The sequence below is a fragment of the Hibiscus syriacus genome, unplaced genomic scaffold, assembly GCF_006381635.1.
Source record: "Hibiscus syriacus cultivar Baekdansim isolate YM2019G1 unplaced genomic scaffold, ASM638163v2 tig00110122_pilon, whole genome shotgun sequence".
Classification (NCBI taxonomy): Eukaryota; Viridiplantae; Streptophyta; class Magnoliopsida; order Malvales; family Malvaceae; genus Hibiscus; species Hibiscus syriacus.
In genome coordinates, this window is record NW_024062598.1 from 1206773 (window position 1) to 1232760 (window position 25988).

The 25988-nt window shown below is 32.2% G+C and overlaps 1 protein-coding gene across 1 annotated transcript; it reads right to left on the reverse strand.

Annotated features, from left to right (window-relative positions):
- Window positions 1–10231: 10231 nt before the first annotated feature.
- LOC120215493 (outer envelope pore protein 24B, chloroplastic-like) lies at window positions 10232–11214 on the reverse strand. Its single transcript, XM_039213167.1, has 3 exons — window positions 10928–11214; window positions 10491–10847; window positions 10232–10415 (listed from the first exon to the last, which is right to left on the reverse strand). Exons 1-3 carry the CDS (start codon window positions 11198–11200, stop codon window positions 10335–10337), a joined length of 711 nt encoding a protein of 236 aa, XP_039069098.1. The 5' UTR covers window positions 11201–11214; the 3' UTR covers window positions 10232–10334.
- Window positions 11215–25988: the final 14774 nt, after the last annotated feature.

Consider the following 25988-nt stretch of genomic DNA (forward strand, 5'->3'; position numbering starts at 1 on the left):
TAATTTTAAATTCAAATGCATAAATAACAATAAAATAAAAACAACATAAATTTAAGATTTTCTTTTTAAAACAAATTCTTTGAATTTTAAGAGGGTAAGCAATATCATTTAATTATTTCCAATCGAGAAGAAATGACCTCTCATTCCTTAAAGCATTCATTTCTTCCTCCAATTGAAATAAAAAAATATTACTATTTCCATTCTTAAAATTAATTTGACTGCTAATTATTTTTGGAAATCCCATTAAAAATACATACAAAAATAAAATAAAAAATACAAACATACATCAAGAAAATATGACTATTTTACCAACCATTAATGCAAATAAGGATGTTCAATTATTTAAATACATCGAGACGAGACCTTAGATTCGATCTAATAGTCTTTTCTCAGTAAATTTAATTAATAGAACATGATATTTTTCTCAGTCCCCAAATTTTAAGTGTAACCAATTTTATCCGTGTCACTTAATGGGATAAACTTTCATTATAAAATTATTGAAAGTAATTTTCTTATATGTTAAGACAATCACTTCACAACAATCTTAAAATGAACAAATATTACCCTTAATCAAATTATTTTGATTCAAGTCAGGTCATGCTTATGAGGATAACATGCAAATGAATTAAAACTAAATCCTAAACATATATACAACAAACTACACAAATATTTACATTTACATGGCCAAGATTCAGAGCACATACGATTCGTATTATACAAGTATAGGACTAAATAATAAAAATTGAAACTTTAGTGTCACAACAACAAATTAAATAAATAACTTGACATATAACACAAAAATCATACATTACAAGCACTAATAGTGTAATAAACCAATATATTCATGACCAAAATGAACATATTTAACATTACATGCTAAAATTATATTAAATAAAAATAAAAAAGATATGTTGACCATATTAAATAAAAAAATTACATGATTAAATTAAAATTAAATAAAAAACATATCAGTGACCAAAATATAAAAATATGTTAAAACTATAGGGACTGGTTAATAATTATTCCTTTTTTACAAGCCTAAAACATACTTTTAAATAAAAATGCAAAAATTATAGAATCAGCCCAAAAATTAAAATTAAATTAAATAATCACTACAGGTGACTAGAATGTAAAAACATTCTTAACTATGGGGGATTAAAAAGAAAATAACCCAATAAATGTATAACACACATGAAAAATAGTAAATAACAAATTTCATCCTTACAGGTGACCAAAGTGCAAAAACACGCTAAACATAGGAGGACTAAATAGAAAATAAACCAATAAATGTATAACACATGTGAAAAAAGGGTAAATAGCAATTTTGGTATTCTCAGGTGATCTAAATGCCAAAACACAGCTAACTTAGGGGGACTAAAAGTGATTAACCCTTAACTTTCCCTATAAAACTGTTTTTCCTTTTTTTTCCTTCATTATCAACCCAAAACAAAAAAAAAACAAAAAAAAACTCTCCCCTCTCTCCTATCTATCTCGGTCAGCCCACTGCCGGCCACCTCACACCGCCGCTCCAACCGCTGTTCCTACCACCACACACGGCGGTCGGAGCTTCTATACATGGACCAAAATAACCCAAACGCTCTGATTTGCTCCCCTAGGCCAAGATCTAGGATTTAAATCATCCGATAATACCCCTAAATACCCCAAAAACCCCCTCAAAGTTTCAACTCTTCAACACCTCTGAACATGAAATTGAACCGACCGTTCGTTTCAACCTCCATCTCAGGTAACCCCCTAAATCTCCTTATTTCTTTTTCTCTTTTCACTATTAATAGGTGTTAGTTTTTATTTTACTTTTTGAAACCTAAAATAGGGGAGAAAAATATACCTCAAAATTCTTTGTATTGTATTTGAAAATGGCAAAAAGATCCCTTTCTTTACAACATATTCGAGTTTTTATACCCATATTTTTACATAGCCTTAGAATAAAAAAAACCCTAGTCCTACTGTTGAATCACTATGGTGATAATTGTGGGTTTAATGCCCCAGATTTTTTGTGGTTTGTTTATTTTGACATTGATTTCCCCTTTTTTATGTTGCTGAGATGATGATGGTCGCACAGTTAAGATGGCAGGTGCTTCAGTCGACGGGCGGTGGCGGCTGGTAAAGCAGATCTGGCGGCGGCGGTAGCTGAAGGGACATTAGGGTAAGGGTTAGGTTGATAATTGGGCCCAAGTTTGGTTTTGTGTTTGGGCCTGGGTGTTTTGGATTTGTAATTTGGGCCTTTGGGTTTGAGTCGGTTGAGTTTGTAATTTAGCATGCCACAGAAATAAATAAAAATAAATAAAAATATAAGTAAATAATAATAACAACAACAACAACAATAATAATAATAATAATATCTATGGACGAAACAAGTGTCCACACATACAATGAAATATTTAAAAACCTAACCAAAACTCAATCAAGGATATATAAAAATAAATCTAATGGCATCGATAAGTGAACCTCAATTGAGATCAAGCTACTGAAAGACTACCGATAAAACCATAAATCATAGTTTAACGATGTGAAAAAACTATCCAATGACGCAAACCAAGTATCCGAATCCAATCCGAGGGTCCAAAGTATGAAAGATCATCATAATAACATATAAGCGTAATCTTGATCAGTTGTGACGATGTCAAATAATCCTTAAAAAAGATAAATGAAAAACAACGACCAAACGACCGAAAACATACCAAAAGATTGAGGGAAGTATGCCATTATTAAACTATAAAATTTTATTCTTAGAGTTCAATAATTTTAAATACATACTCCAATCGAAATAAATAAATATTATAATTTCATTCTTAGAGTTCAATAATTTTAAATTCAAATGCATAAATAACAATAAAATAAAACAACATAAATTTAAGATTTTCTTTTTAAAACAAATTCTTTGAATTTTAAGAGGGTAAGCAATATCATTTAATTATTTCCAATCGAGAAGAAATGACCTCTCATTCCTTAAAGCATTCATTTCTTCCTCCAATTGAAATAAAAAAATATTACTATTTCCATTCTTAAAATTAATTTGACTGCTAATTATTTTTGGAAATCCCATTAAAATACATACAAAATAAATAAAAAATACAAACATACATCAAGCAAATATGACTATTTTACCAACCATTAATGCAAATAAGGATGTTCAATTATTTAAATACATCGAGACGAGACCTTAGATTCGATCTAATAGTCTTTTCTCGGTAAATTTAATTAATAGAACATGATATTTTTCTCAGTCCCCAAATTTTAAGTGTAACCAATTTTATCCGTGTCACTTAATGGGATAAACTTTCATTTTAAAATTATTGAAAGTAATTTTCTTATATGTTAAGACAATCACTTCACAACAATCTTAAAATGAACAAATATTACCCTTAATCAAATTATTTTGATTCAAGTCAAGTCATGCTTATGAGGATAACATGCAAATGAATAAAAACTAAATCCTAAACATATATACAACAAACTACACAAATATTTACATTTACATGGCCAAGATTCAGAGCACATACGATTCGTATTATACAAGTATAGGACTAAATAATAAAAATTGAAACTTTAGTGTCACAAAAACAAATTAAATAAATAACTTGACATATAACACAAAAATCATACATTACAAGCACTAAGAGTGTAATAAACCAATATATTCATGACCAAAATGAACATATTTAACATTACATGCTAAAATTATATTAAATAAAAATAAATAAGATATGTTGACCATATTAAATAAAAAAATTACATGATTAAATTAAAATTAAATAAAAAACATATCAGTGACCAAAATATAAAAATATGTTAAAACTATAGGGACTGGTTAATAATTATTCCTTTTTTACAAGCCTAAAACATACTTTTAAATAAAAATGCAAAAATTACAGAATCAGCCCAAAAATTAAAATTAAATTAAATAATCACTACAGGTGACTAGAATGTAAAAACATTCTTAACTATGGGGGATTAAAAAGAAAATAACCCAATAAATGTATAACACACATGAAAAATAGTAAATAACAAATTTCATCCTTACAGGTGACCAAAGTGCAAAAACACGCTAAACATAGGAGGACTAAATAGAAAATAAACCAATAAATGTATAACACATGTGAAAAAAGGGTAAATAGCAATTTTGGTATTCTCAGGTGATCTAAATGCCAAAACACAGCTAACTTAGGGGGACTAAAAGTGATTAACCCTTAACTTTCCCTATAAAACTGTTTTTCCTTTTTTTCCTTCATTATCAACCCAAAACAAAAAAAAAACCAAAAAAAAACTCTCCCCTCTCTCCTATCTATCTCGGTCAGCCCACTACCGGCCACCTCACATCGCCGCTCCAACCGCTATTCCGGCCACCACACACGGCGGTCGGAGCTTCTATACCTGGACCAAAATAACCCAAACGCTCTGATTTGCTCCCCTAGGCCATGATCTAGGATTTAAATCATCCGATAATACCCCTAAATACCCCAAAAACCCCCTCGAAGTTTCAACTCTTCAACACCTCTGAACATGAAATTGAACTGACCGTTCATTTCAGCCTCCATCTCAGGTAACCCCCTAAATCTCCTTATTTCTTTTTCTCTTTTCACTATTAATAGGTGTTAGTTTTTATTTTACTTTTTGAAACCTAAAATAGGGGAGAAAAATATACCTCAAAATTCTTTGTATTGTATTTGAAAATGGCAAAAAGATCCCTTTCTTTACAACATATTCGAGTTTTTATACCCATATTTTTACATAGCCTTAGAATAAAAAAAAACCTAGTCCTACTGTTGAATCACTATGGTGATAATTGTGGGTTTAATGCCCCAGATTTTTTGTGGTTTGTTGATTTTGACATTGATTTCCCCTTTTTTATGTTGCTGAGATGATGATGGTCGCACAGTTAAGATGGCAGGTGCTTCAGTCGACGGGCGGTGGCGGCTGGTAAAGCAGATCTGGCGGCGACGGTAGCTGAAGGGACATTAGGGTAAGGGTTAGGTTGATAATTGGGCCCGAGTTTGGTTTTGTGTTTGGGCCTGGGTGTTTTGGATTTGTAATTTGGGCCTTTGGGTTTGAGTCGGTTGGGTTTGTAATTTAGCGTGCCACAGAAATAAATAAAAATAAATAAAAATATAAGTAAATAATAATAACAACAACAATAATAATAATAATAATAATAATATCTACGGACGAAACAAGTGTCCACACATACAATGAAATATTTAAAAACCTAACCAAAACTCAATCAAGGATATATAGAAATAAATCTAATCGCATCGATAAGTGAACCTCAATTGAGATCAAGCTACTGAAAGACTACCGATAAAACCATAAATCATAGTTTAACGATGTGAAAAAACTATCCAATGACGCAAACCAAGTATCCGAATCCAATCCGAGGGTCCAAAGTATGAAAGATCATCATAATAACATATAAGCGTAATCTTGATCAGTTGTGACGATGTCAAATAATCCTTAAAAAAGATAAATGAAAAACAACGACCAAACGACCGAAAACATACCAAAAGATTGAGGGAAGTATGCCATTATTAAACTATAAAAAAATAACAATAAAACACCTACAATGGGCAATCAACATCAAAATTGGTGCCACCGTCGATTCAACAAAGATGAAAAAGAATAAATATATATTTCATATTAACAATTAAACGAAGCATACAAGTAAAAATGATCATTTCATTATACATACGAAAAATGAACACAAATTCTAAAATTAATCAAATTATTAAATTTTTATCGGATATAAATAAGAGAAAATAACCTCAGTGACCGAAAATGTCTTATAATATACGATTTTAACCAACTTTTTTGGATTTGCCAAAATGACCAAGAAAATCGCAATGCGATCTTAAATTCGCAACGCAAACTCTATTTTTTCAACTCAGTTTCCAAATTCGCAACGCGATTTTGCTATAGTCCAAGTTCGCGTTGCGATTTTCCAAATTCGTTGCGATTTTCCAAATTTACGTTAGTCCAAATTCGTTACGATAGTCCAAGTTCACGTTGCGATAGTCAAAGTTCGCGTTGCGATTTTCCAAATTCGTTGCGATAGTCCAAGTTCACGTTGCGATTTTCCAAATTCGTTGCGATAGTCGAAGTTCGCGTTGCGATTTTCCAAATTCATTGCGATAGTCCAAGTTCACGTTCGAAGTTCGCGTTGCGATTTTCCAAATTCGTTGCGATAGTCCAAGTTCACGTTGCGTTAGTCGAAGTTCGCAACGACTGGTGGTATTGCATTTGTTTCTTAAGAATTTTCTCTAAAAAGATAGTATCCGCGCGGACGTGTCGAAGACACGTATTACCACGACCACGACCACGACCACGACCCGACCCGAGACGGGACGGCGGTGGCGGCAGTGCGCGAGAGTCCCCCTTGTTCTCTTCCACTCAATAAAGAAGTGGGAAATCCAAGCCTTAAATACCCATTCCCAATAGTGTTTCCAATACTATGTGGGATTGAGCATTGCCAACACTTGGGAATCTTTTACACTATCGCAACACATTCTTTATTGTTTCAAACTAAGATCTTACAAATGGCTTGGGAATCTTATACACTATCGCAAAACATTCTTTATTGTTTCAAACTCCACGTGAATTTGGAATAGTTAAAATGTAAACTTATTTAGGATTTTTCACTATCGCAACACTTTTTCACTATCGTAACAACACGTTTTTCAAACTCTCGCAACACATTTTAACTATTGCAACACATTTTTCAAAATCGCGTTGAGAATCTTACAATCGCGTTGCGAATATGGATATTCGCGTTGCGAATTTGAAAACTGAGTTGAAAAATTAGAGTTCGCGTTACGATTTTGTTGGACATTTTGACAAATCCAAAAAAAGTTTGTTAAAATTGTATATTATAAGGCATTTTCGGTCACTGAGATTATTTTCTCTATAAATAATCATGTTTCAACTTTCAACGAAATTAAGCTTCAATTGGGCACCTAATCGGATATACGTCATTTATTTTATTAAAGAATATTTTTTTATCAATCACATATCAATTACTTTATTTGGTAGTGGTTAAGATTTGGACCCACTGATAAAGGTCCTAAGTTTGAAATATATCTAATTTTTTTACAAATAAAGTGATGATGATACACGTAACTATTTTATTGGAAAATGTTAATTTAATAAAGAAATGGTTTGTGCCATGTTGTTTAAGTTATGATTAGTGTCACATCAGACATGATTAACGATAATAACAGTGATTAAAACGAATTAAATGTGTAGTGATTGTAATGTAAATTTCAAAAGTACGATGATCAAATGTAAGTGTTCTAAAAGTTTATGGATTATTAGTATACTTTAACCAAAAAAGTTAGTTGAGGGTAAACTACAAGGGTGACCATTTAGCTATAGGCAGGTTCTAATCTGACTATTCATCTTTCAATTTTGTTAATCAGACCATTTAACTATTTAAATTAAGTCAATAAAGTCAATAGTCGTTAACATTTAACGAATAAGGTGGCGTGACAGTTAAAAAATTGGTGTAACCGCACATTTGATCCCTGCTACATACATATTCTATCACACATGATTAGTGTCACATCAGTCATGATTAATGATAATAACAGTAAAGAAAATGAATTAAATGTGGAGTGATTGTAATGTAAGTTTTAAAATTACGATGATCAAATGTATATGTCCTAAAAGTTTATAGATTATTAGTATACTTTAACCAAAAAGTTACATAAGGGTATACTACAAGAGTGACCATTTAGCTATAGGCATATTCTAATTTGACTATTGATCTTTCAATTTTGTTAATTATACCACTTAAATATTTAAATGATGTCAATCAAGTCAATAGTCGTTAACATTTAACGAAGAAGGTAGCATGACAGTTAAAGAGTTTGTATAACTACAAATTTGATCCCTTCTACTTACATATTCTATCAGATATGATTAGTGTCACATCAGACATGATTAACGATAATAATAGTAATGAAAACGAGTTAAATGTGTAGTGATTATAATGTAAGTTTTAACAGTACGATGATCAAATGTATGTGTCCTAAAAGTTTATGGATTATTGTTATACTTTAACCAAAAAAGTTACTTCAGGGTAAACTGCAAGAATGACCATATAGCTATAGGAAGATTCTAATTTGACTATTGATCTTTCAGTTTTGTTAATCAAACCACTTAAGTATTTAAGTGATGTCAATCACGCGAATAGTCATCAACAATTAATGAAGCAAGTGGCGTGATAGTTAAAATTTTTGTGTAACTACTCATTTGATCCCTGCTACTTACATATTCTATCAATTTGATCCTTGAACTATAAAGAACCAATTTCATCCTTGAACCCGATAAAAAATATAATTCAATATATATGTCATGTTTCCAGCCATCATGGACCGTCATGTCGCCAGCCATCATGGACCGTCATGTCCTTACTATGGAAAACCATATCAATATCATGGACCATCACGTTAACGTTATGAACTGTCATGTTAGCATCACAATGATCTACATTTGATTTCGTTAGTTAAAGAATCAAATTAATTTTCTATCAGTTTAAAAGTCACATTGAGCATAAAAAAGTTCAAGGATCACATCAATTTCTTTAGAAAAGTTTGAGGACCTCAATTATCATTAAACCTTTTATTTATAATAAAACGCCATCATATAATATTAATCATTTTCTATAATATTTGACATTTGAATAAAATTTCAATTGGATTGTTATTCGATTAACCGAAAATATCAACTTAATCAGACACTTGATAATAGTAGAGGTGAGCATTCGGTTGAGTTGAGCCGAGTCGAATTGAGTAAAAAAATTCGAGTTATTTGAGTTGAAGAGTTGTATTTTACAACTTGAACATAACTTGGAATATTTTCGAGTCGTCTCAAGTTTAGTAAATTTGAGTCGGATTATTGAGTTTCTATACTAATTTTATTATAATTATTTATAGTATTATGGCAAGGATTTGTTCCAATTTTTTTTCTTTCTCTTACCATATAAGATATAGATATTTTATATTCTTTTCACATTAAAATGTTATATAATATATTAAACACAATTTAAAATTATGAAATATATTCATAATATTATATTTTAAAGAAAGTATTTTGAGAGTAAAAATTGATGAGGGTATAAAGGAGTTAAGGAATTGATGGGAGGAAAGAATTTGCAAACAATTATAGTCAAAAGACCTAATTGAGTAAAATGCAAAGTTAAGGGAATAAATAACAAGATATATATTACATTTTTAGTAAAAAAAAAAAAGTAAGAATTGAAGTTACATAGGTATTCTATTGTGGTATATGAGCATGTGGTTCAAATTTGGTAAAAACAGACTTAAAATAACGATGTATTGAAGAAATAAGAAAATTATAAAAAAATTGAGGGACTAGATTGAAAAATTAAAAAATTATCAAAAATAGAATTGAAAGAACATATGTAGTCTATGATGGTTTAGGAGCATGTGGTTCAAAGTTGATAAAACAACAGACTTAAAATAAAATGATGGATTGAAGAAATAATCAAATTATAAAAAAAATTGAGGGACTAAATTGAAAATAGAAAATTTGTTATCAAAAAGAGAAATTGAAAGTACATATGCATTCTATGATGGTTTAGGAGCATGTGGTTCAAATTTGATAAAAACAAACTTAAAATAAATGATGAATTAAAGGAAAAATGAAATCAGTAACTAAATCGTAAAACTGTCAAAATATTTAGTCAAAATTTTGGTTTTTTGAGTTACTCAAAATTTTAAAATTTCAACTCAACTCGAAAACCTAATTAATAATTCAAGTTGACTCGAATAACTCATAATTAAAAAAAATAATTTTTTGAGCTGAGCCAAGTTTTGCTCACCCGTAGTTAATAGTAAGATTAGAAAACTATTTTAATAATTTGTAATTAAGTTAATATTTAGTTAACCGATGACACCAACTTAATTAAATAAACTTTAAAAAAAACAAATAAAAAACTTTAACTTATATTTTAGCCAATAAGACCTCGATTGTGTTTGTAAAATTTGTAATCCTCGATCTTTGAATACTCAAAGTTCAAATTCTATTTAGGGGATGGAAGTTGAAAACCTAAACAACAAGAATGCTAATGCCCGATATCACTTCCAGCGTCTTGTCTCCCGTAACTGGTCATGATTTTAACATATACTTTTTATAATATTAATTAATGCTGAATAATGTAGAGAGTCTTTTTGCAAATACATTGGCTAATGAGTAAGCTTTTATTTCCTATTTGATTTCGTCTCCAACATGAAATCAGTTTGTCCGGAAAAATATATAATTCAAAACATGCAAAATGGATAAAAGACTGATAAACAACAAAATCACATTTCCATATCCCAAGTACTCTCTGCAAATATTTTAGGCACCTTTGATTCTACATCCATGTTGATGGTTGCTGAAATCTGGGGGGAAAGATCATGGTTAGAATTCGTCTCATATTGATGCGAATCAAGAAGGATATGTGTGGATGTGATTACCTTAAAGGTGCCATTAAAGTTTGAATTTCTGGACCACTCCAAAGCAAAATCTCGAGTCCATGAATGATAAGTTGCCTTAAAAACATCGTCGAATACTCTCCTCGAAACAGAAAAATCCCACGCATTCTTTCCCAAATCATAACATGGCTCGTAAACTGAAACTCCTCCATGCACGTAACTATATTTGACCTTCAAGTTCCTCGTACCGAACATGTAATTAGCCGACACTTTGTTCGTTGAATCCAAAACCAATGCCCCGTCCATTACCGTCTGGTTACCCCCATGGTCGTGATTGTAAATAAGCTTCAACGGTTTATCCGCAACCCAGATCAAGTTCATAAACTGAAACCGAAAATCCTACAAATGTTGCAAATGATTAAGAGTTTGGTGATTCATTTGGTGGAAAAATTAATGGTTGTCATGTTAAAAAGCGTTACCTTCTTGGGGACATCATAGTCGATTATGAAGGTGCCTGGTTTTTCGACGGTTAATGTAAGATTGTTGAGCCTGGGACCTTTGACAATTGTGGCATCACTCATGGAGGCGAGTAACTTGACGTCACCGGCGTTGACAGCGAGAGTAACGACGGAGGTGCTCTGGTCATTCGTGTATCTGCCTTTCAAAGACGCCTTCATTTCTTTTGGGAGATACAAGGAAGCGAGATAAAGAGGGAGACGTTGGCGTAACCGTTTGCTTTTATAATTTTGCATGCCAAAGTTTTCAGTTTGCAATTGCATCTCCATGATAAGCTTCGAGTCTTCAATTGAGCTTAGGAAATAATACTATCGGGCTTGGCATGGGCTTGTGCAAAAGTTTCAGGTTTGGACTGGACTAATGTTAATTGTGTTGTAAATACATATTTTGTTTTTCTTTCTTTATTTCCAGATAAAGCAACTTTTAGCCTAACATCGGCAACTTTTTCAACTTTGATTGTTATATATTTTTCACATTAGTATTTGAACATTATAGTATCTTTTAATATTTCATAATTCTTTTGATGATGATGATGTGATCTTCTAAAATCATGTTATTTATATCATGTTATCTAAATTTCAGGACTAATATAAATAAGGGTAAACTACTCGACCACTTAATTATGTAGTCCTTTTACTTTTGCCACCTATCTTTCAATTTTGTGAATCACACCACTTAGCTATTTAATTTGTTAAATTAGACCACTAGCCGTTAATATTTGACGAAAATGTTGATGTGGCAGTTAAAAGAATTGGTATATTTATTGTCGAGACGTTTATTGCCCGGCGAAAAAACAAATAGTACACCTAAGTGTAGCTGTCTAAAAAAAGTAAGTGTTTTTCTCCCTTGAATAAGATAAAACACCATTTTGAAGAGTCGCTACCAATCATTTATTGAGGTGTGATTGGTCACCAAAAAGCTATGTTATTTTAATAAAATTCCTAAGAATAATATTTGAAATAACACAAAGAGGTATGCTTACAAGAAATGAGTTCAGGAGTCGGTTACGTGTGGGAAAGGATTAGCACCCCACAACGCCCAAAATTGGTACAATTGTTCATTAATTAATGTCTTTACAATAAACTAACAAATTTGTATTTAATTTTAATTTATGATCCCACAAAATGCATTTGGAATATTATTTTATACCAATAATCATTTAAAAATATATTCCTAATAAGTTAAGGAAACATTTTTTATGACTTATTGTATAAAATAAAATATCTATATTATAAATTGTATAAAATAAAATATCTATATTACAAATAATAATTATAATGATTAAAATGTGAAAATATCAAAATCCTAGGTCACTATTACAAATATTATATATTTTAAGTACTAAAAGTATAAATAAAATAATAATAATACTAAAATTAAAGATATTTAAGTTTGATGTTTAAATTGCAAAATAATAAAAATAATGGGCCTAATTTGAAATATTATAAAAGCTAGGTACTATTAGCGTAAATAATCCTATAATAATAATTTGGGATTAAAAAATAAAATATTAAAATAAGAGGGAACAAATATTTTATTTACCCTAGATATATAAAAACATAGTAGTGACAACAATAAAAATAAATAAAATTCAAAGACAAAATTCAAAGACATAAAAACCTGCTTTTGGTGACCAAAATGTGAAATTACAGAGCCAGGGGGACCACAGACGTGATTTAACCATTTCCTAATTACACAAACAATCCCTCCCCAAAACGACACCGTTCGGGGAGGGAATTTAAACCCCAAAACCAACTCAAGAGGGGCCTTTTCTCATTTCTCAAATTACTTAAGAGAAGCTCTCGTCCCTCTCTAGGATTCCCTCACCGGAGGGAATTCATACATCGGTCGGCCACCATGCGCCGTCACCGACAGCCGTCGCCGACCACCACCCACTATGGCCGAAAAACACCAAAATACACCAAAATAAAGCCCCTATTATACTAAATCCAAATTCAGCCTAGTTTTCTCCTAAAAGTCCCTTAAACTCAGTAGATCTAAAGGAATACCTTCCGCGTTTCGAATTTCAACAATCGCGTGGAAGCTCTAGTGGTTGGGTAAGTTTCCTCTTTTCTCTTTTCTTTCGTTATTTACTACTTGTTGTGGATCGTTATGGTAGTCTCTCTATCTGTCTCTTCTTGATATTTTTTTTTGTAGGTTTGGGGTTTATATAGCCCCTAGAAATCGATCGAAATGATGACCTTTCGGTGAGTCATCGGAGCAACGGTGGTGACTCACCCTAGGTCGATGAGGTTTACGACCCTCCTTGATATTCTGGAGCCTTCCATTAAGGTGGTGGAGACGTGGAATCGATTGGTTGGAGCAGCTAGAGGCGGCGATCGGAATAGGCCCTAGGGTGTAATAAAACCCTAGAGTTTCTATTGGATGATCTGTGGCTGTTGATCTTTGTCTGGATCGGATGGCTGAGAGCTGCTGGCGGTGCCAGAGAAGCTGAGATGAAACCTTATCTTATTTGGGCCTTCTTGGGCCTGTTGGGTTATTGGGCCTGAACTGGTTTATACTTGGGTCTGAACCAGGTTGTGGACTGGGTCTGGTTCTAATCGGGCCTCCAGACCTTTCTTTGTAACTGGGCCTTCGGTCTTGTAATAATTTAATAGTAATAATAATAGTAATAATATATTAATATATATAATAAATAATAGAAACGACACTCAGAAAAAAAACTACTGTCGGCAGTTGCCCCTCTTTGCTCATTTTTGTGTTAACAAGAATAGGGCAAAGAAAAAAAAGACAAGAAATTTTCGTCCAGTGGACTTAATGCTTTTGATGGGAAATTCATTCCACTACTCTTTCGTGGAGATCGAACATTTATCTGATCTTGTTTCACTACTCTTCCGTGAAGGCTAGATTGAATCACTTCACTACTCTTCTGTGAAGGTTGAGATTGCCTTACTTCACTACTCTTTCACGAAGATCGGATGATTTTACTTCACTACTCTTCCGTGAAGGTTGAGATGAATTACTTCACTACTCTTTTGTGAAGGTTGAGATGCATTACTTCACTACTCTTCCGTGAAGGCTGAATAATTTTACTTCACTACTCTTCCGTAAAGGCTGAATGATTTACTTCACTACTCTTTTGTGAAGGCTGGATACGTTGCTTTATTTCCACTACTCTTCCGTGGAGATCTTACAAATGGCCCTAAGGACTTATTATCTATCTCGAAAGACTTACAAAAGACTCTAAGGATTTACAAATTACTCGAAGGTTTTACAAATGACCCGGAGGTTTTACAAATTACCTGAAGGTTTTATAAATTACCCGGAGGTTTTACAAATTACCCGGAGGTTTTACAAATTACCCTGAGGATTTATTTTTCTTGAACATTAAATAAGAAACTTTGGTAATCATTTTCTCATTTTCAAAACAACTTGTTGGTTGGGCATGCCCAAAAAAAATACTTCCTCTGTGGATTGCGTCCATCTATTCTTTAGATGTTTTGCTCTCCAAACATGATTCCTTCATTTGTGATTTGAATCCTACCTTATACTCGTAAGGTATTTTTTTCATCATCTTCTCTTTCTCATATGAAAAATGTGTTTATGCAAATGCAATCAAATGTATCAATGTAATGCATTTTCTTTTATGCAAATGATGTTCTTATGAATGCATGAATGTTGATTCAATCTTCATTTGACTCCAATGTTTGATCTTCTTCCACTTTATCATTCATTTCCAGGGTTTTCTTTAACCATTAGTGTAGCAACTTATGCTATCAAGCTTTCTTTTCTGAATAGCCATTTGATCAACTAGCATCTTCCTATATTCTTTGGCTCAATTTACATTAAAGTCTCAGAAGAACTGTTTCATTTATGGAACTCTTGCCACACTTAGAATTATGACCTTTGTGCCCCATTTTGTCTTTGATAAAACTGGCTTCTTTGCCTGAACTTGTGTAGAAATCCAATAAGGCTCTTATCTTTGAAAAGAGAATCTGTCATTTTGGAAAGCATACTCTTTTCTGATTTGACTCTTGAAACATAATCAAAAGCAAGGTCTATCTTAACTCATTTCATCTCTCCACATCTAATCAGATCTCGAACAAAAGTATTTAGACCATATCATGTCAAGATGTTTAACAACAACCCATTGTTTAATCTTAGTTGTCTCCACTAGTTTCTTGTTGTTTAAATTCCACCACCCCTTCGTGGAAAGAAATCTTTATCATTGTTTTACTTTGAACTTTGGGTTTTTGGAATACAATCCTCATCTACAGTCAACAAACTGAAACCATGTGATCACAATATTGGTTCAACACCATAATCACTGGTTCGTAAAACATTTGACAACACATTCATCATTTCATGTGGCTTCTGCCCAGATTTCAACCAGGGAAACGTTTTGCATAGTGTTCAGAGCTATAGTATAGTGTTACAAGGATACCAAAGAACAAAACTCATTGGGAATACTAGTGGGATTCCTTGACTTGTTAGCATAAATGTAGGTGCAATTACCAGGATAATACAACTATCACTGTTTCATCATTTTCATTCTTAATACCTTTCTGTTTCATTGAAAATATTTGCTCAAATTAATGATCTTTCTGAAGGATGATACAGGCCTTCAGTATGTCCTAGTATTTGCTTCTTGTTAATGTGAGCTTTCAAAATGCCCCAACATTTTTCATACTGATGTGATCATTAAAAATGCCCCACAAATAGGCCTTCAAAATGCCTCTAGCATTTTCTTTTGGATAACATGGGAATCCAAAATGCCAACATTTATATTTCAGGTTGATCTAGGTTACCAAAATATCTAGACATTAATTCCTTGTTGAAATGGGCCTTCAAAAATACCCAAAAAGGATAAATATCTTCAACATGCTCCACATACAATGTGAGCCTTAGATATCCCAACATTCTAAGTTGTAGGGTTTACTCGCAATGTCTATTTGATGAATCTCGTGATCCATGAGATCCAACTTTAATAATGCTCCATTGTGGGTACTCATGGCTTTATTCGTACCAAAATCTGTTAATCTTAAATGCTCTTATTCCAGTGTTACTAAACAATAATGTTATCAAGTAACTTGAGGGATTTTCTTCTGACATAAATGTTTGAGATATTGCCTCTTCCAAATAAGGTGATCATCTTCCTCTTGACTAGTTGCTTTCTTGACTGGTTGCTTTCTTGCCTGGTTGCTTTCTTGCCTTTTTGTTATGCTTTGGGATATGTGCCCCTTTTCTGAATGAGGCGGTCATCTTCTTCTTGACGAGTTGTCAGAAAGGGAATGTCATAAGTCCAATTCTTCGGACTTTTTGGTCTCTTGGGCTACTTGGTTTCAAGGACATGAAGTGTTTCATCATTCTGGCCTTTCTCATTTTTCTCCAATAGAGGTAGAATAGGCATCAATTTGTTTCAAGAACCTTTCTCATTTGAGACTATCCTGTTTGAACATATTTTTCCTCCTTTCTTTATCAAAGAATGAAAGAATTTCTGTAAAATATTTCCCCTTACAGGTTCACAATAGAATCAAATCATAAGCATGAGTTCAACGAATATCCAAAAGAATCAACAGCTCTTTAATGTTTTAGAGTTATAGTTCTTTGACAAGTATCAAAATTTATGGGTAAGTTTCAGGTTGGCTTTCCTATTTTCTATGGTTTCATCTATTAAAGATCTCACTCCTCTTTCACTCTTTGTGAACATTGCCACATACCTCACTTTCTTCACTTGGTATTTTAACCGGATGCGGACAAAATGACACAATTAGCACAGCCAGTTACTAAAGTTTCTAGAATACCTCTATTTCAGTTCTCTGAAATCTTTCATTTTAACCAAAGTGGTGCGAAAATATCGATCTAAAAATGAAATTTCTGTGTGTACGTGTGTGAAGTTGACTATAACAGGTGTTCTTTAATTCCCTTACCACAACTTCTTATTTAGTAACCTTTTGCCCTTCGGCTAGTTGAATTCAGCTTTATTGAACTAGCCTTTATTGGGCTAGATGAAGGGTTCATTTCATCACAAAGTCTTCGACTTGACAATCACAGTGGAGCAAACACCGAACTGCCAATTACCCGAACAATGTCATGTTTTGAACATAATCTATTCATAAAGACGAGGTTTTTGAGTTTCTTCTAGAACCAATTTCCTTAGTGGAATAGCTCAGCTTTATTGAATATACAACTCTGACTTCTTAAGCTTGTTAAGAAGAACTTGTTATAGTCTATGTGTTCATTGTAAGTCAGAAAATCTCATCGTTAGAGTTCAATTCCCAAGCAACTAACTTAGACTAGACTTATAAAGATTTCATCATCGAATGCCATCAATGGAAAAGTAGTCTAGTTAGTTTTGTAATGTTACACAAAGGATGCCCTATGTTGTACGCTTCTATATTTAAATACCAAGCCTTTTTTTCTAATTCCTTGCAATAGGAGAAGGCTCTCTCATCTTTGTAAGAGGGTGGTATGGTGCTTGGATGTATTTCTTCTGAGGTAAGGTCAAGGTCAAGGTCAAGATGTATAACTCTAACCATAAAGAGTTTTTAATTCAATGATATTCAAATAACTGTAAGATTGCAAAATTGATTCAATGCTCATAACCTTAAAAGCAATACAAATTTATTTATTACACAAAAGGTGGAAAAAGGAACAAAAACATGTTCAAAGAATATGCTGAAAATGAAAGGTATTTATAGTGGTAGATAACAACTTCCACTTATTTATCTCACTGCCCCATTAATACTAGAACGTTGGACGTGTAATCGGACCAGGATCTTTGCACCCATTTGCCCCTCATTTCTGGATCATTTCTTGGGTAATCTCTTTGGACAAACCTTTAGATGCACAAATATCTACTTCTTTCTTATCAGCTTTTTGGTCAAAATCCATCATTATCTTTTCCTTCCCCGACTAGAAATTGGGCTCAAATTTAGTTCCAAAACAAATTGCTTTGTTGATGATAGTTGTGTCCTAGTTTTGGACGCTTATCGCAGCTATGATTGGGGTAGTATTCACCAGATTCTCTAAATTTCCCTCTGCCTCACTTGTTTTCAGAAAAATTGATATAGGTGTTTGAGATGTCTTCAGGGTTGTATATGCCCTATTCCTTCTTAAACCTATAGGCTAGTCTCGAATTACTTCTTCTTTCTTAGTTTTGCCTTTTTCTTTTCAATATCATCTGTTGTATGAACTTCACTTGCCTTGACCTTATTAGCTTCATTTTGGGAGTTGAATCCCAATTGTCTGACCAAAATGGATTGAATGTTAACATATACTTCTATGATTCTATGAACCAAAAGGTCTTGAACTCGTCGTTTGAAGTTACCACAATTCTCGATGGAGTGTCCTCGGATTCCAGCATGATATTAAAAGAGACCTTCTCATTATACCAACTAGGGTATAGAGGCAACAAAAGTTTAGCCAAACATGGGGAAATAAGGTAGGCTTTGACTAATTTAGGATATAACTTGCTGCACGAAATTGAAGAAAACTTGGGTAGAATCTCATTTGACATTACTGTCTCCTTACAATTGTTTACTTTACTTTCTTGAAGACCTTGTGACTGATGACCAAAATTCTTGACTCTTGACCAACATCATGATTTGAAGATCTCTATTTCTCGACCAATTTTGAGCTTCTAGGGAGTTTAGGTTTCCCATTTTCAAAACATAACAACCCCTCTGTGATGAGGTTTTGTACCTTTACTCTTAGAATTATACAATTTTTCGTAGAGTGACTAAAATCTCTATAATGATAATTGCAAGAATTTTTGACATATTGCCAATCTGGATGCAAATAAGTACTAGGAGGAATGGGTGTTACAAGACCACTTTCAAAGAGAAAGGGTAACAAGTCTGAATATGATATTGGAATTGGAATGAGATGTGTTCTCTTCTTTTCCTTCCTACTTTTTTTAACTTTCTTCAATGAAATTTGACCCTCTTCCATGTTTCTATTCTTTGAATCAATTTGAATTTTCATATTAGAGATTTCACCCTTAATTTATGCTTCTTCCATCTTGCTTTCTGTCATATTTTCAGATTTTTGGAGTTGAGTTGGATTTCTAAGTTCTTTAACAGGTTCTTGGTCACTTGTCCTCATGGCATTAACTGTATCATTAACATTTAGATTTTTCCCAAGTTTTTCATCTTTTCCTGCTCAAAGGGTCTTCTAACGTTTTCTCCCCATAAAATATAGTAACCATCATACTCATCAACTTGGACATCTATTCCTTGGACTCAGCTTGGAACATTCTTGTTTCATTAAACATTTCTCGTTGAGTCTCTACAAGTTGGTCCTGTATTCTTTCAATTCTTCCAATTCGTGTCAATATTCAATTCATTACTTTCAATCTTTTGGAGACCTTCCCCGAATGTCTCATATTTACTTTTAGAACTCCTGATTTTAAAATCCTTCACTGATTACTCCCAAGTTTTCATGATTGACACATGTTAACAGGCTATGCAAAACATGAATATAAATGCGAAAAAAATACAAAATTACAATGCAAATTATTTAATGCAATTGTATGTATAAAAAGGGTGTCATTCAAGAGCGATCATCTTCAAACAACTTTCATTAAACACAAAAGGTTTTTAGTATATTAGAAAAAACTCTACATATAAGGGATAGCTTTCACTCCTAACTTTTCTTTCTCCTTAAAAAGCCAAGCTAATTTACATTCATGCTTAAGAGTTGAGTTGTCTATCTGTTTTAATTCCCTTGTAAAGCCAGCTAAGTCTATCAGCTTATGGGCCACATTGCTTGCTTGGGCAGCAGCTTCTTTCATGACATTGTATTTTTCTTGAATCTTACATGTCATCTCTCGGATTTGTAAACAATGTTGTTCATTTTCCCTTATATGAGAGCCTTTGTGTTCAAGAAGTTCTTGTACAAGATATCCATAATCATCTACCATCTTCATCAATGTGTGGTTCTGGACTCTAATGGCTTTTAATTTAGCATCAATCTCATACTGGCAGAATTGATATGAGGCTTCCATGTTTGCTATAGCCTTTTTCAATATCAAGTTTTTAGCTTGACATTTTCCCAAATTAATGATGGTTATATTGCGTATTTCTTCTACAACCTGCAAGTTATAAGAGAATTTGTTTGCTTGATATTCAGGTACCTTTTCATTTTTTTCTCCATTGCTCAGCATCATTTTTTAGTTTAATGACCCCTGTTTTCCATTCTTCCGGGGTATTTCCAATGCCAGCATTTTCAAAAGCTTGAATGATTCTCTGAAAATCATTACACATGGCTTCAACCTCTGTATTCAATTTCTTGTTTTTATTTTTCCAAAAATAGGCTTGAGCTTCATAAAAACTTTCTCCCTTCTGAATGTTTCTATTGATACTCTTACCATAAAATGCTTTTGGTACCAATCTAATTGGATATTTGGGTACATATCTTTCAACTTTTTTGAGAGCTTCCTCAAGATACCAATCTTTGGCTGAGTTATAGTTCACTTGATCATGAAATCCTTTGTCCATAATGAAAATCTTTGATTTTGATGACCACTCTTGAACACCTCTGATTATGTCATGATTATGCAATGCAAGCAAAAGAAATTAATATAAACAAATTAAATCCAAAATAAAATGTATATATAATGAAAAAATGATTAGTGCCAGTTAATAAAAAAATATTTCCATCATGGTATATATATCCTAACCTCATGCTTTCTAGTTCCATTCTTTGTTTGGAAAAATAAACCTAACCGCATAATTTCTAGTTCGCATGCATTTATTCAGAAAATAAAGTAATACTAAGTAAATTAAAAGACTCAACATGCTTTTCCTTGTGTGCTAACCTTACGAGACTCATTTGGGTTAGGCTCCACCTAGACTCAAGTTATAGGTTTATTAAATATTGGGTTTTGGCTCTAAGGTAAAAAGGGTCAACAAATTGTCCTTTGATTGTGTCCCCTTGGACTGCCAAGCCCTCAATCCCTATCCATCACAGACTTTTGGATTGAGTTCAATTCAAAGGAACACACTTCCTTATGTCCATACGGAGGTGAAAACCACACGAGGGAATAAATTCTCATTCAAGCTAAACAAGATAAGAGTGGAGTTTTAGTTCATGTCATAAAATACAGTGTACAGCGGGTGAGGAAAAGCATAAAAGGAAAAATAATGTACATCATGTAAATTTAAAAGACCCATAATTAAATCTGAAAACATAAAAAAAAAGTTATTATGACTACTTATACAGAAAATGGTTATTAAAATAATCATATATTTAGACAAAATTAAAACAAATTATGATTTTATTGCAAAGACAATTAATTATTAAACTGGTGGCTTGACTCTCTAATAAAATGTACCCAGTGGAGTCGCCAAGCTATCGAGACATTTATTGCCTGGCGAAAAAACAAATAGTACACCTAAGTGCAGTTGTCTCGAAAAAGTAAGTGTTTTTCTTCCTTGAATCAGATAAAACACCATTTTGAGGAGTCGCCATCAATCATTTATCGAGGCGTGATTGGTCACCGAAATGCTATGTTATTTTAATAAAATTTCTAAGAATAATATTTACAATAACACAAAGAGGTCTTCTTACCAAAAATGAGTTCGGGATTCGGTTACGTGTGGGGAAGGATTAGCACCCCCACAACGCCCAAAATTGGTATCGTTGTTCATTAATTAATGTCTTTGCAATAAACTAACAAATTTGTATTTAATTTTAATTTATGATCATATAAAAAGCATTTGGAATACTATTTTTTACCAATAATCATTTAAAAATATATTCCTAATAAGTTAAGGAAACATTTTTTATGACTTATTGTATAAAATAAAATAACCATATTACAAATAATAATTATAATGATTAAAATGTGAAAATATCAAAATCCTAGGTCACTATTACAAATATTATATATTTTAAGTACTAAAAGTATAAATAAAATAATAATAATACTAAAATTAAAGATATTTAGGTTTGATGTTTAAATTGCAAAATAATAAAAATAATGGGCCTAATTTGAAATATTACAAAAGCTAGGTACTATTAACGTAAATAATCCTATAATAATAATTAGGGATTAAAAAATACAATATTAAAATGAGAGGGAATATATATATTATTTAGCCTAGATACATAAAAACATAGTAGTGACTACAATAAAAATAAATAAAATTCAAAGACAAATTTAAAAGACATAAAAACTTGCTTTTGATAACCAAAATATGAAATTACAGAGCTAGGGGGACCACGGAATTGATTTAACCATTCCCTGATTACACAGACAGACTCTCCCAAAAACAACGTCGTTTGGGGAAGGCATTTAAACCCCAAAACCAACCCAAGTAGGGCATTTCTCTCACTTCTCAAATTTTTTATCTCTCTTAGAGAGAGAAGCTCTCATCCCTCTCTAGGATTCCCTCTAGGGAATCCGTCCACTGGCCGACCACCATGCGTCGTCACCAACAGCCGCCACCAACCACCACCCACGGTGGCCGAAAAACACCAAAATAAAGCCAAAATAAAGCCCTTATTATACTAAATCCTAATCCGGCCTTGTTTTCTCCTAAAAGTCCCTTAAACTCAGTAGATTTAAAGGAATACCTTCGGTGTTTCGAAACTCAACAATCGCGTGGAAGCTCCGGTGGTTAGGTAAGTTTCATTTTTTCTCATTTCCTTCGTTATTTACTACTTGTTGTGGATCATTTTGGTAGTCTCTCTATCTGTCTCTTCTTGATATCTCTTTTTCGTTATAGGTTCAGGGTTTGTATAGCCCCTAATAATTGACCGAAATGATGACCTTTCGGTGAGTCACCGGAGTTAAGGTGGTGACTCACCCTAGGTTGATGAGGTGTACTACCCTCCTTGATCTTCTAGAGTCTTCCATTAAGGCGGTGGAGGCATGGAATCGGCTGGTTGGAGCAGCTGGAGACGATGACCAGAATAGGCCCTAGGGTGTAATGAAACCCTAGGGTTTCTGCTGGATGATCTGTGCCCATTGATCTTTGTGTGGATCGGATGGCTGAGAGCTACTGGCGTTGCTGGAGAAGCTGAGATGAAACCCTAGCTGATTTGGGCCTTCTTAGGCCTGTTGGGTTATTGGGCTTGAACCAGTTTGTAATTGGGCCTGAACCAGGTTATGAATTGGGTGTGGTTGTGATCGGGCCTTCAAACCTTGCTTTGTAATTGGGCCTTCGGTCTTGTAATTTAATTAATAATATAATAATAATATATATATATATATATATATATATATATATATATATATATATATATATATATATATATAATAATATAACGACACTCGGACGAAAACTACTGTCGACATTTATATATTTAGTTCTTAATATTTATATATTCTCTCAATTTGAACATAATTTAAATTTATTTTAATAAATTAACCATTCAATCAGGATCTGACATGTGTCAGCACATGACACATGTCAATACATAAAAAAATCATTAAAAAATTTTAATTAAAAAAAATTAAACAAATTACTTAATTAAACAAATTTGAAGTAATAAAAAATATCTTCTAATCATGTATTGACACATTTCATGTTCATGTGCTGACACATGCCAGATCCTGATTGAATGATTAATTTATTAAAATAAATTGAAGTTATGACCAAATTGAGATAATATATAAATATTAAAGACTAAATGTAGAAATATATCAATTCTTTTAACTGCCAGCATTTCCGTCAAATATTAATGACTAGTGTTCTGATTGAACAAATTAAATAGTTAAGTGGTATGATTCTCAAAATTGAAATATCGATGACAAAAGTAAAAGGGCTTTATACTTAAGTTGTCAACTGAGTAGTTTACCCTATAAATAAGAAATTGAATAAAAAATACTTATCCGCAAAGAGTAAAACTTATTTTATCCCTTTATTTTTTTTAGCTTTAACCGAAAGTATAATGATTTTATGGTTACTTTTTAGGTTAGTTTTTTTAATCCTTATCTTTAGAGTTAATTACATCACACATCTTTAATCTTTAATGTACGAATTTCATTTTAAATTGATCCTTAAGCCTTTAAATATTTTAATTTCATATTTAAACTATAACTTTTATTCTAAAGTAGTCCTTAAACTTTTAAACAATTTAATTTCATCCCTAACCTATGACTTTCATTCTAAATTAGTCCCCAAACTTTTTTTAGCAATTCAATTACATCCGAAACTATACATATATACTAATTATATCTCTTGTTAATAAAATTGTTATATCAAGTTATTTTATTATACACTTGAAAAAAATAAAATTTAGCTTAAATTATAGTTGGAACTAATTAAATACTTGGATGAATTAGGGAATCAAATTGGAATATTAAACAATTTGGGGACTAAGTTAGAAAAAGGGTTATAATTTATGGATCAAATTAGAATGTTCAAAAGTTTAAGGACTAATTTAGAATGAGAGTCATAGTTTAGGGATGGAATTGAAATATTCAAAAGTGTAAGGACAAATTTAAAATGAGGTTATAGTTTGAGAATATATGATGCAATTAATTCTTATCTTTATCGTTAAAATTTCATTTCTTCATATATATAGGGGTGTTCAAGTCGAGTATCTATAAAATTTCATTTTCAGATCACAAAAATTCAACCCGTGACCTAACCCATAAGAGGCAGGTACCCTTAAGTCGAGTATCTATAAAACTCTGGTACCCACATTTTCAAGTCACAGGCACCCGATTAATATTTATTTTAGAATAATTCACATAAAAAAACATAAAATTAAAAAATTAAAAGTTAATAAAAAATAGCATGCACATAAAATTTATAAATTCAAATTATATAATATAAAAATTAAAAAAATTATAAAATTATAAAATTATAACTAAATTTAAAATAATTTAAGGCTTAAAGTAATAATTTAAGAAATAATTAAATATTAAGGTAAAATAATTTGAAGAAAAATAGAGATTTAGAATGTTATGGTAAAATAATTTTGAAATTAAAATGAAAAATAATAATAAAATTAAAACAAGGAACCGTGTCGGCAGTTACCCGATTAAGGATAATTCTGTTACTTGGACTTACTTAAGAACCCGTAAAAAATAACAAGTCGGGTACCCAACCCGCAAAATCAGCTATTTACTTCTAAAATATAAGTAATTTTATACCTAGTTAGCGAGTTAACATGTCGGATAGTTGAGTTCGGGTATTTTTGAACACCTCTATTCATATGCATGTGAGTTTGATGGGTTTCTTTGGGTTATATTCTTTATTGCTCAAAGGTTTTGTTATAAAATAAGTGCTCAAATTATACCACTTTTTTAAATATATGTGTAGACACCCGTTTTTGTTCGAGTATAATAAAACATTATATTATTATTATTATTATTATTATTATTATTATTATTATTAATATTAATATTAATATTAATATTAATATTTTGCAGGCCCATGTTCAACCCCACGTATCTCAACCATTCCACAAAACCCTTAAAAATAGGAAACAGAATTTGCCGACCACCTTATATGAAAAAGTTGAGTCAATATGTCTAGGGGGAAGGTAACTGGACTTGATAGTTGGTGGCTTGCTGTGGACCAAAGTTGCTTTGCATTTTTACTCCCACCACTTCCAAGACTCAAAGCAACATCACTACCAGCAGTGCAACTTGTTTTAAACCCATGACAAAGATTTGGTAGAGCCCAATCTCGTCAAGATTCAAGATCTGGGCCTGAACCACTCTACTTGGCTTCTTGCGGAATTCAACAGAACCCAAAGCCACCATCACTCATCAATATAGAGTCTAAACCTGCTACCCGACGATCACCAATGTAACATCCTACCCCCGAGACTAGCACCGAAACCTTCACTGCTTCTATGTGTTCACAGCATAACAAATCATTGAACCCAACACTTGCAAACAATAACCCAAATCCAAAAGACAAAGAACGTGATTAAAAACTGAGGTGAGAAAGATCAATAAAAGTAAAAATGAGAACGGTGGACTTTACCTTTCAACGATGGAGTCCTTCACCGGCGATTTGAGGCTTCGCTCACGAATCCGAACGGTGAGAGCGGAGAAGAGATCATTAGAAGCAACATATTCTGAAATCCAAACAATCT

Coding starts and splice junctions, on each gene's coding strand:
- LOC120215493 (XM_039213167.1), bottom strand. CDS start 11,200: ATGCAAAATTATAAAAGCAAACGGTTACGCCAACGTCTCCCTCTTTAT. Junction 10,848..10,927: donor ACTATGATGTCCCCAAGAAG/GTAACGCTTTTT, acceptor CAACATTTGTAG/GATTTTCGGTTTCAGTTTAT. Junction 10,416..10,490: donor ACTTTAATGGCACCTTTAAG/GTAATCACATCC, acceptor CTTTCCCCCCAG/ATTTCAGCAACCATCAACAT.